We start from the raw sequence: 15,930 nt of genomic DNA, 5'->3' as shown, positions 1-15,930 counted from the left end.
CATTTGTACAGGTCAGAGACTTCTCCCTCTCCTCAACTTTAGCAAACATGCACTTTGATGCATAGCATCAGACTTGCAGATCAGAAAGGATGCAGGCTGTCTACTCTGACAAGCAACTGCACAAAAGCAAAACTGCACATCTTTATGAAGATGGGCACTGGAGAAAGAGACCATGAACACATATGTACAAGCAACTTACCTCTGCTTTGACTGCCTTGCTTGTGTCTTCTGCTGCAGTTCCTGGTCTGTCTCCGCTAGCAGACTGATTCACTGGGAGAAACCTGCGCCGATAAAAGGAGCAGCAGTAGAGTGCTGTGTGATGTCTGCGTGTATAGGAGTGCTGATTTGGCAGTATTTAAGGAGTGGAGTTATTTTATGATAAACAGCACCATTGCATGACATTCTGAAAGACTAAATTGCACCATGGAACAGGAGAGGTAAAGAGGCGTCTAACTTGTGGTTAGGATATTTAGTAGGGACCTGGGGGATTCTTGTCCCCTGAGACTGTGACAGATCTTGATCTGTACTGCTGTCTGTCTTGGGGAGTGCTGTGACCACATTATTTTGGGATGAAGAGGAGGAAGGGTCCAGCTTTTCTCAACCCTTTTTACCTATGAACGTGGTCTCTGCAGCTGTGGTTTGTACAGAAGCTAACATGATCACTGGTTCCACACCTGTCACTTATTTTCTGAACTGCTGTTTACAGATTGCTCGGTGAGCAGTTCTTCTTTGTTAGGTAATCTTGGAATAAAAATACAACTGATTTGAAAGATGTGTATTTAGCATCACACACGTATTCCTAAATCTGTTGTTTAGTGAACACCATAACAGCAAAGACCAGTTTTCTCTGAATTAGCCTGCTTCTGTAGGGATTCTCAGGTGTTGAATTAAGGTTGAAAACATTGTGTAAACTTTGACTTGGAGAGGATGCTAACAAGATTTCTTGCCTCTTCCAAGCCATTTCCATGAACTCTGTGAAAACACAGTATGTTTAGAGACCTCTGTCTAACTGCTGAATTAATTGTAGTCAGCCCAGGGGCTCAGTCCTCACTGAAACTGGCCTGGTGCCCTGGTGCAGCAAATTCTCTGCAATGTGGGTGCTAATCATCTGTTGTCTTGTGTGAGCAAATGGAGTGAAGTAAGTCTTTGTTAGTAAACAGAACCTGAGAGTCACCACAGAAACTATTCTACTTTATAAAGTAGAGTGCAGTCTGTGGAAAAGACAAAAAAGTGATTCCTCAGTGAAAAACATTACAGCTCAGCAAGTCTGATGCTCCTGCTTAGTGAGAAGTACAGAAGAATTTTCTCTGCTGTATTCCCAGCTAACATCATACTACATTTTTTTGTTTTATAGAATTGTCAGCTTGGAATGATCTGCAGCATTTTACCTAGTTTCACCTCATGCCAGCATACAGAATGTATGATATTGTTTCTGATATTGTTGGTAGGAATCGAGTGAAGAGCAAAAGATAGGTAAACCCACCTGAATAGGGAAGAGACAATGAAAGTAATGCATATAAAAAGAGCATAGGAAACACAAAATCTAAAAGGTATACAGAAACTTCCCAGCATGTGCTGTCCTTACTTAGAGAACCATGCCAGCTGAGATAGTAAGTATTCTGTTTTGAAAATGCTGGAGCAAAACTTTGATGCCCAGGTGGTCTGGCCTACAGACGTACATAGCATGAAGTGCCCAAGTATGTCTTAACCCCCAGTGTCTGCTAACTCTCTCTTAGGTACCCCCCAAGGTATTCTGTGCCTCTAAACACATCTCTGATGATTTGCGGGGGGGGGGGGGGGGGGGGGAAGACAAAGGGGAATATGTGTGTTCCTTTCTCCTTTGCAAACCCTGCAAAATACAAAAACAGTGTAAGGAAATGGTCTATATATGCTCTTCCTTTTGTCTTGGAACCCTATCCTCTTCCCAAGTACTTTTGTGGTTCTTATCAGTTTTCTCCCTGCATTTGCCAGATGTTTACCTGTTGTTTGAGCAGGCATGTGTGGGAAGGAAGCCATCTATTTATCAAATGCTTCAGTCCGCTGAGGCATCACCCAGTCACTATGCTACTTGGCCAGTTTTAAATTAAGGGTTACCATATAGGATAACACTGATCATGAAAATGCATACATGTGTCAGCAGATTTGTGCAGATGTACATCCTCACTAACTTTTACAGGACTGTTGTGTTCCACATTGTGCAGTACTGCCTGGGAACTGGTTATGGGGAACAGCATTTTAGGCAGGCCAGGATCAGTGTGTATGAATGATGAGCTGCTGGAGCTTAGCCACAGGATGGGCTGTAACAGAAGTAACCCAGTAGTGACCACATGAGCATCAGGAGGCAAGGAGTCCTGCGTTTTTCATGTGACACCAGGGGTTCACTGAGTTTGACTTGAAATGTTATAAAATACAGGCTCCATCCATGCTATGGAGGGGTTTCTTTGTGCTCATTGGGGTTGATGAGTTAATTCTGTCCTGAAGCAGAGGTGTGAGGGACCCTTGTAGTGCTACAAGGATGTTGTCTGAGTAGCTAACAGTCTTCCAAGGGGAAGTGTAAGGGGTGGGTGTTCCTCTTGTGCAGACACTGGGCATTCCAGGACTGCATTTCTTGGAAATACACATTTCTGAGGACTGTTCTGCACACACAACTCCAGCAGGCCACAGATTTCTTTCCTGAGAGTAGTGTAACTCATGCCATTTAGAGAAGTATCATCTATAGTGCTTGGAAATGAAAGAGGCAAATGATATTCCATGTCTTTTATTGAATGTGCTGTTCAGAAGTTTAATTGACATCTAGTTTAAAAAAATGAGTTGCCCTTATTCTTTCTCTTGTGAAGGCCTTTCTGACAAACTCTTACTTCACTTCTGGCTCACATGAAACTTTTGAAGTGTTGTTAAATTCTTTCAGGAAGTAAGAATCGCATTTCCTACACAGACTGAGTAGGTGATGGTTTGCCCATGCATTGTGACTTGACACCTTTTGGAGAAAAAAAGACTTATTCAACAAAAAAGATTAATATTTTCAGGATTCAAATCCTCATTTATAAGCATGATAAAGAACACTAAAGCAATATGTGAAGCAGAAATGAACCTGTGACTATATAAATTTGCATGAGTCTCATACCTCATCGTGGTTGGGCTGCTTATCTATTCTCCAGCTGAATCTCTGACCAAAGTAGTCACTTAAGTGATTTTCAAGAGGGCCTGAGATGTGATGCTGGATTAAATGGTAATTTACACTGTCTTGGGAAAGGTGTTGCCTGAAGCTATTGTTGTGCTTTGTGGAGGAGGGTTTTGGGTTTTTTTTAAATACTTTTCCATGTTACCATGCATTTATATATTTCTGTTAGGAGAGGATTAAGTAAACTACTAAGTTGTTATATTTAACAGCTGAGCAATTTGAGGTTTCTTTCACCAAGTTGTAGTTTATAAATTCCAACAACCTGGCCAGTTAATGTAGGAGGATGTCCATTCCTTAGGATCTTGATGTGAAGAAATACTGGCAAGGAATACCTTTTCACCTTTGAGGTATTACTCACTCCCCCGTGTCTTTAGGCCAATGGAATATTCACCGCATACTGAAAGATCTGTCTGTTGGGAGAATCCAATATCCACCAATACTGGTACGTGTAGTGTACGTTTCTGTTACAAGCCAACCTAATTTTCTTCAGGTAAACAGCCATTGAAAGGGTTAGAGCTGGTGCCAGCAAACTAACACTACAGTCAGTGGTGCTATACTACTTTAACCAGAGAAGGATAGAGACAGTATAAGTAATTTTACATGGTCCTTCACCTCGCTGGAGAATAAATATGCAAATTATATGGAAATAAAAGTTCTCAAGTGTAAGGTAGAGGGCTTGGATTTAAGAGAGACGGTTACATGCATATAATTTAAAACTTGTTTTAAAATATGCTTGAAATACAGGAAATGTGAATTTAAACTATAAAGGGAAAAGATATTTTGGGGATCTGCAGACACTTGAAATACGCATGCCTTACATGGAGAGACTGTCTGAGTGTAGTACAGAAATACTATCAGCATCCTCAGAGCCACGAACACACAAAGAGGGTGGAAACATCAACAGTAATTCTCTTCCCAAGAAAGCTCTAATGCAATTAGCATAAAATTAGCAGGTTAATCATGAATCATATTCATTGTTTGGGCTGGGCTAGGAAGAGAAGACTGAGCAAAAGGTGATGAAAGCATGTGGCCTATTTAATAAGTGAAGGTAATTATACAGGGAACTCTTGTTAAAGGTGTGGGATCTAGTTGCTTCCCTTTTCCCAGTAGGAGTCTGGAGGTGTTCTTGAAGAGGGGATGGAATATGTTTTAGTCAGAAGTAGCTTGGGTGGCAAATTAGCTAGCATTCATAGTTACTTGTTTTAAGCTTTAGGTTTCATGCTTTTTTTTTTTTTTTTCCCCCCTCCCTTTCTTCACTTGTGAAACTTTCTTTCTCTCTCTCTCTCTCCTCCCCTCCTCAGCCTGTTTTGTTACTTTCCTTTTTAGGCAACTGGAGGCTGTTATTGCAAAAATGACAAAGGAAAATGCTTCTGTGTTGTAACTTGTTCTGTCAGTCTCCCATAAGCTGCTGTTCTCACATTTACCTCCTTGGGTTTCGTTTCTGAAGACAATTGTTTCATGCTACCAAGTAGAAAGCACTTAAAGGAAGTGTAGCTTAAGAAAGAGTGATAGTTTTAAGTTAAATATTAACCAGATTCAAACAAGCTCAAGAGCATTTCGAGTGAGGTTAATTTGTTGGGCTGGTGAACAAGAACGAACTCAAGCAGCGAAGAATAGGCATGGGGATACTCTATTCAGAGGTATGTGACCATTTTTTGCACAGTAACCAAAGCTATTGAAGATATGGATATTCACTGGGTTTGGTTTGTTCCCTTCACAGCCCCCTGTACACAGGCTTATACAGATCTGGAAGTTCTTTTCCTTTGGAAATGCTGTACGTCAACTATTACAAATTGACAGAAGTACTGTTTGTAGGAGTAAAGAAAATGCAATAACCAGTGTAATTATTGTGACTTCAGAGAGAAAGTATGTGTTCAACATTTTTTGTTGTGCTGTGTTGAGATCAGAATGATTCTGAGCATGGTGCAAATAACAAACAACTTTTCAAAATGCAAATAACTTGTTGGTTTATGTTGAATGTAGATAATAAAGCTGATGCCTAAGGAAACATTCCCCCCCTACCCCATGATTGTTTTAGGAATGTGATTTTTTTTTAGCCGTTATCTTTATGGTTTTGTCCCCAGACCACGGTCCATTTAGCATAACTCTGGATTTTAGCATACCTGCTACCTAAACATATTCATTATTTTATAAACTTTCTGTTTGTACACTTGGGAACAAATGAGGATTTTGGTCCTTTTTGACTATGAATATAGTGGCTTGCATGGCTGCTTCTTTTCCTGGAGATAGCATTACAGAGCTGTTTCTTTCAAAGCTTACATTTCTATGCTGAAAGCCGCTGTTTTATTTTTTAAAAGGCTATTCAATGAAATCAGGTATCTTCTCCTCTTTCAGTATTATAGGGAGCTTGAATCTGTGCATTCATAAAGTGATGGGCTGGGTAGACCGTACCTTATTGTGAAAGGATTTGTTGCCTCTCTCCAGATCTACTAGTCTGAGGTAGTATTGTACAAGAAACTAGTGTCATCTAGCTTAATTAAAGTAGTGTTTAGATAAGATTCAAATGCTGTCCATATCTTCCATGCTTATTAGTTAATATTTTCATATACATTAGTTCTCTTCCTTTAAAAATTTTGAGTGAGATACAGTTTTCTGGGTAAAGCATGGTTCATTTATACAGGATAGAAATCTAGAGAAGTGAAAATAAGAAAGTGCAAGGTGCCTTTTCTGAGGAGTATGGATTGGATGCTAGTGCATTACTCAGCATCACAAACATGATTTAGACTTTCCTGTTTAGTTCGTAGCATGTCTTTGGATGAATTTTAGTGCACATGAAGAGACTATGGATTGGTTCATAATGTCTCGACATTATGAAATGACTCCTTTTTATCTAAACAACTGCAAAGCATTGATGTAATTTAGGCAATCCCCTGGAGTTCTCAAAGAAGGAAGCAGTTATAATCTGAAATTGCTCTCCCAAGTTGCAAGACCGGCTTTACCTTAGCCTTCTCTCTATTGACTGAATGCTTTGTCCTTATTGCTGTGCCTTTAACCTTTATTTCATATGTGGTAGAACTTGCCAAATAGCTTGTGGTTTATCACTACCTCAGCAAAACTAAGCAGAAGATTCAAGAAGCTCTGAAAACAAGTAGACAAATTCAGATGTAGCAGTTCATCTGGACCTGAGTAAAATACCAGGCCTGGATTTCAATCACATGGCCCACAATTGATTAAAAATAATTTAAAAAAAAATCAATTGTATAGAGGCATTGTACTTCTTCCTGACAGTGAGTTTTTTTACTTTTCTTGCACCCCTTGCCTGTCCTATGTGAGAGTGATCTCAGCCATGAAAACCCTTGCCTGTCCTATGACTACTTCTCACCTTTCCCAAAGCCTCAGATACTGAACAATGAAATCCTCTTCTGAAGGACTTGTAGAAGAAGTATTGCTGAAACAGACATTCTAATCTAACTATAGAGGTTTTGCTTTAGAACTGCATATTCAGTTTTCCTTTGAACACCTGACTTGTGTGAGCATTACTCAGTGATTGGCATATCTAATCTTCAAACTCTAGTTTCCAGTCCCCAGTGTCTGCCCTTTGCTTTCTTCAGTCAGGCAGAGCCATGTGCTCTCGTTCATAGTCAGTCCTGATGCTGCGGCAGGGAAAAGGCACCACTGGTGAGGGTAGAAGGAGTTTGGTGTTGTGATTCTCTGTTTTCCCTCTGTTCCATCATATGTTTTGTGCAGCATCACACTGTCAGGTTCATCGTGTGCCTCTTGTCTCAATGTTAGGTGGTGCTGCAAAAGAGTGAGTGAGAGCAGAGGTGAAGGGCTTTGCTGCCAGGCAGTTCAAAGAGGCGCTTGCTTCCTCTTTACCTAAGCTGGAAGTTTTGGTCCTGCTCTCCCTCCCTTCAGGCCTAGAGCCTGTGTTTGTATTGGGTGTAATGTTTGATGTGCCCGTGCCAGGTCTGTCCTGCTACGTTGTGGAGGTGGGCTAGGTCTGTTCTGAGTTCTCTGAGGTGGTCAGGACACTGGGGTTTATAAATAATGTGGTGTAGGTGAGAGTAGTCACTCTGTGTCTTGGACTGCCAGCACCCCCAGAACATGTGAGCTTGGTTCCCATTGATGATTTCTTCAGGATTTTTTGCGTGGGAGCACTGGCCTTTGTTTCTCACATGTGCCTAAAGGAGATGCCATAGACTTTATGTCTGTGCTCCAGTTACCAGTGCATCTCTAACAAGGAAAGCTGCAGGGGTTCTCCTGGCTGTGCTACACTGCCATGAGAGTTCTGCACTCGTAGTCCTGCTCCTCTCCACAGCTGAGCCTGAGTCTGAGATGTGAACTTTGGATTCTTCTGATACTGCTTCTGTCTTGCATGTGAAGCCCAGTTATTCTGAGTACGTATCTCAGGTTTATTTCCCTCTTGTGTATGATGGGTGGATAACAATAATGTAATAATGATAACATGAATCAGAAACTGGTTGTTAAGCTACATCATTGCTGAGGCAGTCTTCTAACACTGTAGAAAACTGAGTGAGGGTTTCCAGCCATTTAGCCTCCATGCTTTTCTGTAGATATAAAGGAAATATGTTTTCTTGGGTTTTGGATGGAATCCACTGCTTGTACATAACGTTGTTCTAACTCTATAATTGGCCTCACTGCTGATATTCCAGACAGGTTGTGTCTAACTGTGTGTATGTAAGAAAATCTATTTGTCTTCTGAGCAAAGTTTGGAGAATTGTTTAAAACAATCTTAAGCGCAATTAGACCTAATTTATATAGAGCTGCCAGAGTGACAAGCCAAAAAACTGAAAGATGGAAGAGGGGTTTATGGCAGAGGCTTCACTACCACAGAAATCCTTGCACACTTACCGAGCTCCAGCCTGAAGCCAGTCGAGTTTTGTGTCTATTATGCTGCTACTGGAAGACTGTTTTGGAACTTTACTCTGCACATGACTAGAAATCTCTTTCTAATTTTCATGCTAAACTTTTTGGCCAGATATATCACCTTTTTTACCTTGTTCCTTGAAATTAATTGGCTCTTCTTCTCTAATACTTACCCTTTAATTTATTTTGGAATATTTACAGCCCTGTCTCTTTTCTCCCTAGCCAATCTAAGCAAATCAGTCTTTCTTCAGGCTCTTCATATTCCTCAGTTGTGTAGAGGTTTTACACTTCTGCCATATTCTGATCTCAGTTTTGGACTCACATGACAAGAACTGTATCCACTATCCCAGTTAAGTGCCTTCTGTAACAGCTGTCTCCTCTTTCTGTGAGAAAGACTGCTATTATAACGTTTGGCACTGGTTGCTGTTTCTGATGTCGTTCTTACACAAGTGACTGATTGCCACCTATTTGTAATTTTTCTTATCTTTATTCTTTCCTAACACATTTTTTCTGAATTCCTGTTGTTATTGATATCCAAATAATGAGCTTATAGTTGTTTGGATTGCTTTGTTCCCTTACTTAAATATTCCACTATGTTTGCTTCTCCAGTCATGGAGTCGTGTTTGTCAATTTGGGAGTTATAATACAAGTCTGATCTATGGGACTTCTCACCGTTCTTTGACTAAAGGAGGTATTTTCTACAATGCAAACCAGCAGAGTGGGCCTCAAGAAAATCCCATAAAACCAGGAAAAAGGTTCAGTTTTTGGTTTTTTGTTTTAATGTGAATGGAACATATTAATGTGTGAAAGAATCGATTCTACAAAGAACTCCCACTGCAGTGGCATAATAATAATAATTTAAAAAAATACTTTAAGTACATCAATTACCCATATATTAGCTGTTGGAATGGATGAGAATTGCTTCCTTACATTCTCTGTGCCCTGTTTTCTGAGAACAGCCAGTTTCAGGAGGTAAAAGAGCAACATGTCTCTTGTGTGCCAGTCTCCGTGCATGACTTCAATTCCAAATAATGTCTCTTAGGGAGTGGTAAGTGCTCTATCATTATTCGTGGCTCTAGAACTGGGTTCAACAGTAGTGTAAGGTTTGGAAAAAGATCCCATGGGTCAATGAGAGTATCAGTGAAAAATGTGTTAGGCTTAATGGCCTAGCAAGTAAAACTCTTTGAGGCAGTACAGAAAGAAAAGCACAAAAGCCTATCATTTGGTGACACAAGCTGCTGAACTAGCAAGAATCAAACTAGAAGGGAATAAAGTAGTATGGTAAATGTCTGGGATTTGAGCAGGTCAGCAGATTTCCTGCATCTTTAAATACACAAAGCAATACTTAAAAGCAAGAATAGTAGGGAAATTAGAGGTGCAGACAGACTCCACTCCTGGACATGAAGATACAGTACTAGACACCAACATGACAGAGTGAGGTTCTAGAGTAAACTGATCATTTAGATGGCACAGGTGTGCAGGTCACTTACACCAAGAGGGATTTAAAAGAGGGTTTTCTCCTCAAAATCATTAAAAAGGTTCTGGTTCTGGAGGAGTGTATAATAACAAATGGCATATGTAGACTTTTATAAGAATACAGACATGTGCAAATTTACAGTATTGGAGTACTCTTTGTAGAGTTTTGTCTGATATAATAAAAGCAAAACAAGAAGTGGTGCAAGGTCTGGTAAGCATGTAAATACTTTCTTTCAAAAGGAAAATCACTTCTTTTATGCAGCTGTCCAGAAGAATAAGCAGCAATGATGCTGGAGGTAAACTTGTGTTGTAGATCAAATTTTGTCTGAAGTGAAAGTGTAAATAAGATGAATCTTTTTAATGTGGGGGAAAAATGAGGGGGGAGGGTGAGGAAAGGGCTCAGAGTTCAGGGCTAGATCTTGTTCATATAGTGTATTTAGGATGTGATAAAAGGAGGATGGGAAGGAAAAACTGCAGATAATTTTTAAAGAAAATGCCTATCTTTGAAAATGGTGAATAAAAACCTCAGTACTGAAGACAGAAAAAAGAAAGAAACATTCTCTTTTTGACTGGAGAACTTCTTGCTGTTATTTTCTGCCTGCATTAGGCCATTAGAAACTCGTAGTACTCCTGTCATTCTCAGGCTCTGCTTAATCTGAGTTCTTGCTGCTGGAGAGGGAAAGAATTGCAGGTTAGGTCAAGGGTGTGTAGAAATACTGAGCAAAGACTTGAGCAGCAAGCAGTTCTCAAAAGTCAAGCAGGATCTGAGCTGTGGGCATAGGTATTTTTTAGGTATGAAGTTTAACTTCAAGCCCTAGAAAAGAAACAGTGTTGGGGTTTGGTTTTTCAACTTTCACCTGAGGTGTGGTTTTGTTCTGGGAACTGATGAGTCAGAAGTGGTACCCCTTGTTCAGCAGTGCTCATGCAAAGGCAAAGCCTGTTGTAGACTTAGAGAGGCGTGGGCTTGTCAGTGCTGCTGCTGCAGTGACCAACTCCTATGAGATTGGCAGTCGCTTTTTTTAATGGCTGCAAATGAACTGGATTTATTTCTTGGATGCCAGACACCGTCCAAAATGAACAGAAAGTTCATTCCACTGTGAAGGGGCTGCGATTTCTCAGGCTGCGGGCTGCTGTGTCGCAGCTGCAGAAGTATCTTTTACCACCATCTTCTGGAAGTCACTTAGAACTACAACCTCTGTCAGAAGTGCTTGTCAGTGTCTCAGGATGTGCAAGTAGTAAGTCAGAATGGGAAATATGGATGTCTTAGTGAAACGTATGCTGATGTATATTATCTTCTCTCTTCAGCCCATTTGTCAGGCAGCTTATAATAACGATTTCAATGAAGTTCAGCTCCTTTTGGAGCGCAACAGCAACTATCTGAACATCCAGGACAGCTTCGGTGGAGACACCCCCCTAATTTGTGCATGTAAACAGGGAAGCAACAGGATAGTTAGCTATCTTCTAAAAAGAAATGCTGATGTCAACCTCAGAAACAAGGTAAGTGACCACTGACTTATTTGCAGCGACTGTTTTTACAGATTCTTGGAGTGTATGTATGGGGACACTGGCAAGCACAGCCAAACCTGAGGTTTCTTTCCAACTGAGGCATAAGTATAACCCCCAGATTATAATTCTATACGAAGAGTAGCTGCATGGATTCTTCCTGCTGATTTAACATGCTGGACAGTGGTAGTAGCCACATGAGATGTCCACTGCCCTCTTTCTCTCTGAAGCCTTGTCCAAGTTTGCAGACATACACATGGAATCCTTTGGATCCCACATTCTTCTTGCACATGTAGCCCAATTTCCATGAGCCTGTATGTGTTAAATGTGCTTCTACTTGAGGGAAACAAAATGCATGTGTCTGTTTCTGCTTGAAATTTAGAGAAGTATTTCTAGTAGATAACCTAAAAGAAAGCTTGTGAAATATAAACTGGTCTACTATTTTCAATATTAAACAGATATAATCACATCACTGAATCTGGTACTAATCAGAGTTATTTTGTGTTTAGAAGGACCGCACTTGCCTGCATTATGCTGTGAGAAAACGATTTACCTTCCTTGACTATGTGCTCATCATAATCCTCATGCCAGTTATGCTTATTGGATATCTTCTCATGGTGAGTCTGGATGAAAGCAGGAAAGACCCTGTACGTTTCCCCTTACCACCTTTCTCATGACAGTATTTCAGGCCAGGAACCTGTAGAGAATATGGACTGCTTTTTTAAAGCAAGGACTGATGGAAAGCAACAAAAGAAGCAGGGATTTTGCTGTGAATATAGCTGGTGAAGGAACAGAATTGTATCACTACATCAGTCTGGCATTTGCAGAAGCCAGACACTCTTCTTTTTGAAAAAAACACAGTATTTAGTCAAAATCTACTTAGTACTATATGCAGATGAACTGCCTCAGTGTGTTACTCTTTCCCTTGCACCAAACAGATCTCAAAGACTAAACAGAATGAAAACCTGGTCAAGATGTTGCTTAGAGCTGGAGCCGATGTTAATGCTACAGACTTTGTAAGTGGGTTTATACAAATGCAAATGTGGCTTGTATGCATACAACAATACTAAAACCAGACTTCAGAATCTTCTAGCAACATAGTCCTGCTTTCAGAGTAGGATCAGGGACTGAACTGACTGTGATGTACCAGGAGGATTCAATGTTTCCCCTTGACACTTAGGCAATAGGTTTGTAAAAAATAATTCTCCACTGATCAACTAATTCTCCCTTTCTGACCAATGCCCTCTTAAGAGAATCCAGGTAAGTGTTGAGATACTTACGTATTGAATACCTGATCCTATAAAGATTCTAGTGAAATAAGGGTCTGACTTTATCACCATTTATGAGTTCTTGGACTGGAACAGATTTATGGGCAAAGGTTGTGCCACAGTGCTAGACCCTGTGTCTTCTCTTGGTCTTCAGAGTGTGCTGACCTGCCATATGTAGAGTTCTCTATCCACTAGCCTACTTCGGTGTGGTAAAGAGCTCCTCTACTCTAAGACAGAGAAGGAGTACTCCCAATTTTATTAGCAACCAAATTCTAAAACACTGAAGTGTGAGCAAACAGTATTGCTTAAGACATAGTTGATGAAATCAAGATCGTGGAATCCTCTGAAATCAGTAAAGAACTATTGGCTTCCTGCTGAAGGTATCAGACCTGTTCTAGCAGCTGCATCCCAGGGAAGAAATGATTTTTTTGTTCTTGTTGCTCTTATGAGAATTTACTTGTTTTGTTGTGTAGTGTATTGTCACAGGAAATGGTATGTGTCTTTTGCATCCAGCTGTTACAGGCAAACTAATAAGGCTACAGGTAGTTACAGTTGCCTAAGGTCTACTGAAGAAGTAACAGAACTAAAATTCATCTGCTTCTGTTTCCCTTCAGTCTGGTAGCACAGCCCTTCATTATGCTTGTGAAATGAAAAACCAGGCAGTCATTCCTTTACTGCTTGATGCTCACGCAGACACTTCTGTAAAGAATCAGGTAAGAAGGTGAAGTTCATGACTGTATTTCCTTATCGTGGTGGTGAACCAGTATGTTGTAGGCCTTAGCTGGTGCAAGGCATTTTAAAAAAAGGGTGCACAGCTTTCTGGCAGCAGACTTGTTTGCTGTAGGGTATAAAGCAATGTTTGCTCCATTGCCTTTGTTGACAAAAGGAATTTTAAAGTCCAAATCCTTTGCTGCTAAATTTCTACCAGTGAACACTGCCTGCATGTCCACTGGATTGGCAGATCTCTTTGCTATTTTTACGGTACCTCTTCTTAACTCAGAGCTGCTATACAGTTTTTCCTAAGATGCAGGCTGCAGGAGAGTGGTAAGAGCTTTTCTAGGTGCTTTTTGTGCCACTGGACACTGTTTTTCTGAGAGGGGCTAAGTCAAGCTGCTTCTGTCATCGGAAAAGCTCAAATGTTGCCCAGATAAATATTGACCTGGGAGTATCTGCATTACTGAGTTGAGGTGATCAATGTATTGTCCATATTGCTCTTGAAATCAGCTTAGCTTAGCTCTGCACTGACTTTGGACATTAGCTGCAGGAAACAGTGGAATGGCTGTCACTACTGGAGGGGAGGACTCTGCCCCTGGCTTCAGTGAGATTAGTATTAGACCCAGCACATTCTGAAGCTTTTGGTTTAGAGCAAGGATGAGACAGTGAAACTTGTGCAGGAGAGCACTGCATCTAGGTGGCAAATTCGGGAAAGCTCTTTGTACTTGACCTGTATCTATCATATTGCAATATGTTTCATCTGTTTCTTTCAGAATGGGGAGACTCCCCTAGATATAGCAAGAAGATTGCAGTTCCACAACATTGAAAGCATGCTAATGAAAACTTCCTAGTCATCAAGGACTTTTGAACATGCAGAAAATTACCTCATCCAATAATCCATCTTGCATAGCAGCCAGCGTCCTGCAGAAGGTTGAGGGCTATTACTTGATAAAGACTTGGTCCAAATCCACCCATTCTTTGCTGCAGACTTTGACTATTTTGTGTGAGACTTCTCAGTACTCCCAAGGCCACATGGACTGAAAGGAGTTCATTTGATTTTGCTAAAGCATGAATGATTACAATAGTGTTCAAAATATTGCCCTTCCCATCTGCTTCCCCAGTTTTATACTTAACTTCTGTAGACTGTGGATTTTGAAAGCTAGCTGTAATACTTCTGGAAGCCTAAACATTATGCAAGACGGTTGGCAGCCAATGCAAAAAAAAAAAAAAAAAAACCTTTAGAATGTGTGTTACTTGTTCCATAGGGGATACACTTGACAACTGAACAACATCCCACAGCAATTTGTACAAAGTCTGGTACCCTTCCTCTTAGTATTTCTCTTCCTAAAATGGGAGTGACTGGGAAAATAGATCTCTCAGCTTAGCACTTCCTCCTTTCATCCCTACTACAAGTTTCACACACCTTAATTATCACTATGTTGCTACCAGGGAAGGATTATGTTCTCTATCTTTTCATATAAGAAACAGCAAAAAGAGATTCAATGAGTTGCTGGAGACCACAAAGCAAATTCCCAGGTTGCTTAACGCATTAAGAGATAATAATGAAAACATGTTTGGTGCAGTAGAGAAACAAGTCTCTCAACTATCTTTCCAATATAAAGAGTTTCCAATACTAAAGAAAAAAAATCAATGCATGAAATGCTGTTGATGGGAACCGGAGGTATCTTTCCCACAGGACTGGACAAGAGACATGCTTTTCAGAGTGATGCATGCAACAGGGGATGCATATACCAAAATAATAATAAATTAATGAGTCTTCTCTTGCATAGGTGAAGGCAGAAGAAAACCTGCAGTGGTAAGCAATGTATTAATGTGCTCTGGCGCTTTGTAATTTAATAATGCAGCAATAAAGGGGCATTTCCTTTCAAATGCTGCTGTATCTTGCTTTCTTGGTCTAATGGATCTTTATTTTGATGACAGTTTTGGCCATTTCCTGTAAGCTGTCATAAGTTCAGAAGATATATGCCATGATCAGCACCGCTCATGGCTGCTAGACTAGGTGCATGAACAAGCTGGTGTATTTTTCCTGTGTTGCAGAACACAGATATATTTTTCATTGTAACTATTCAATTGGATGCTGACAACTATGAAGTGTCTTGGTTGGGCAATATGAGCTTGAGACCCCACCCACAAGCACTCTGTGAAACAAAGCTACCCAGTTTGAGCTTGTAATAATGAACACTTTGGGTATAACCTGGGGACAGACACTCTTACCTACCAAATCAACTTGTGAGGCACTTTCATGGATAATGAAGATGCTACCTCTTTGGGTTAATGGCTGGAAAGGGAAAGCAGTTGATTGCTTTCCCATGCTGTAGAAATCACTTGAGCAAAGAATGGTCAATACACAGAGTTATGTAAAAGTCAAAGGTGATAGCTCAGAATGCTTGCAACAACTTCATTGCCAGTGTCAATGTGGAAGCTGTATCGCTTGGAGTGCAGCTTGCCTAACAGGTCTACATCTCCTTGTTCCTCAGCTGCCATCCATCGTCTTTGAAGCTGGGGTGTTTAGATTTCATGAACAAACCTTCGGGTGATGTGTAGGCTTGGAGGGCAGGAGAATACTTCTATGAGTTTTTCTGAGGTTGGATGCCTTGATGTTTGGAAGTTATCTATTGCCTGATCGCTTTCTTGTGTCTGAAGATCTCTTGGTTGTGTTGACACTGCAGGTAAATGTGAGGAGGGAAAAAGGAAAAAATCCCAAGTTCTCTGTCAAGTGGATAAATGATTTAATTTAAACAAAGGTCAATTGTACGTCAACAGAAAATGAGCAAATCCCACTTCTGGCTCTTCATGGGAAGACACAAATTGGGCACGAGAATGCCTCTGTAGGGTACATAAGATATACACGAGAACACCAGAGTTTAGACTTAGAAAAATTAGTCTTGTAGAAATAAAATCTGTCCACATTAAGTGATC

At 40.5% G+C, this 15,930-nt stretch overlaps 1 protein-coding gene across 3 annotated transcripts; it reads left to right on the top strand.

Moving 5' to 3' along the window:
- The first annotated feature begins 4,604 nt into the window (after positions 1-4,604).
- ANKRD22 (ankyrin repeat domain 22) lies at positions 4,605-14,880 on the top strand. 3 transcript variants are annotated; one of them, XM_074874881.1, is made up of 6 exons: positions 4,605-4,821; positions 10,811-11,002; positions 11,518-11,625; positions 11,947-12,024; positions 12,891-12,989; positions 13,764-14,880. In XM_074874881.1, the coding sequence occupies exons 1-6, from the start codon at positions 4,801-4,803 to the stop codon at positions 13,839-13,841; spliced, it is 576 nt and encodes a 191-aa protein (XP_074730982.1). In that variant the 5' UTR covers positions 4,605-4,800; the 3' UTR covers positions 13,842-14,880. The 3 variants fall into 3 exon arrangements, with proteins under 3 accessions (XP_074730982.1, XP_074730984.1, XP_074730981.1); XM_074874880.1 differs by lacking the exon at positions 4,605-4,821 and having other exon boundaries at positions 8,923-11,002; XM_074874883.1 differs by lacking the exons at positions 4,605-4,821; positions 11,947-12,024 and having other exon boundaries at positions 8,920-11,002.
- Positions 14,881-15,930: the final 1,050 nt, after the last annotated feature.

The sequence above is a fragment of the Strix uralensis genome, chromosome 7, assembly GCF_047716275.1.
Source record: "Strix uralensis isolate ZFMK-TIS-50842 chromosome 7, bStrUra1, whole genome shotgun sequence".
Classification (NCBI taxonomy): Eukaryota; Metazoa; Chordata; class Aves; order Strigiformes; family Strigidae; genus Strix; species Strix uralensis.
The sequence above is the reverse complement of the archived record's forward strand: the minus strand, read 5'-3'. Positions and strand labels throughout refer to the sequence as shown.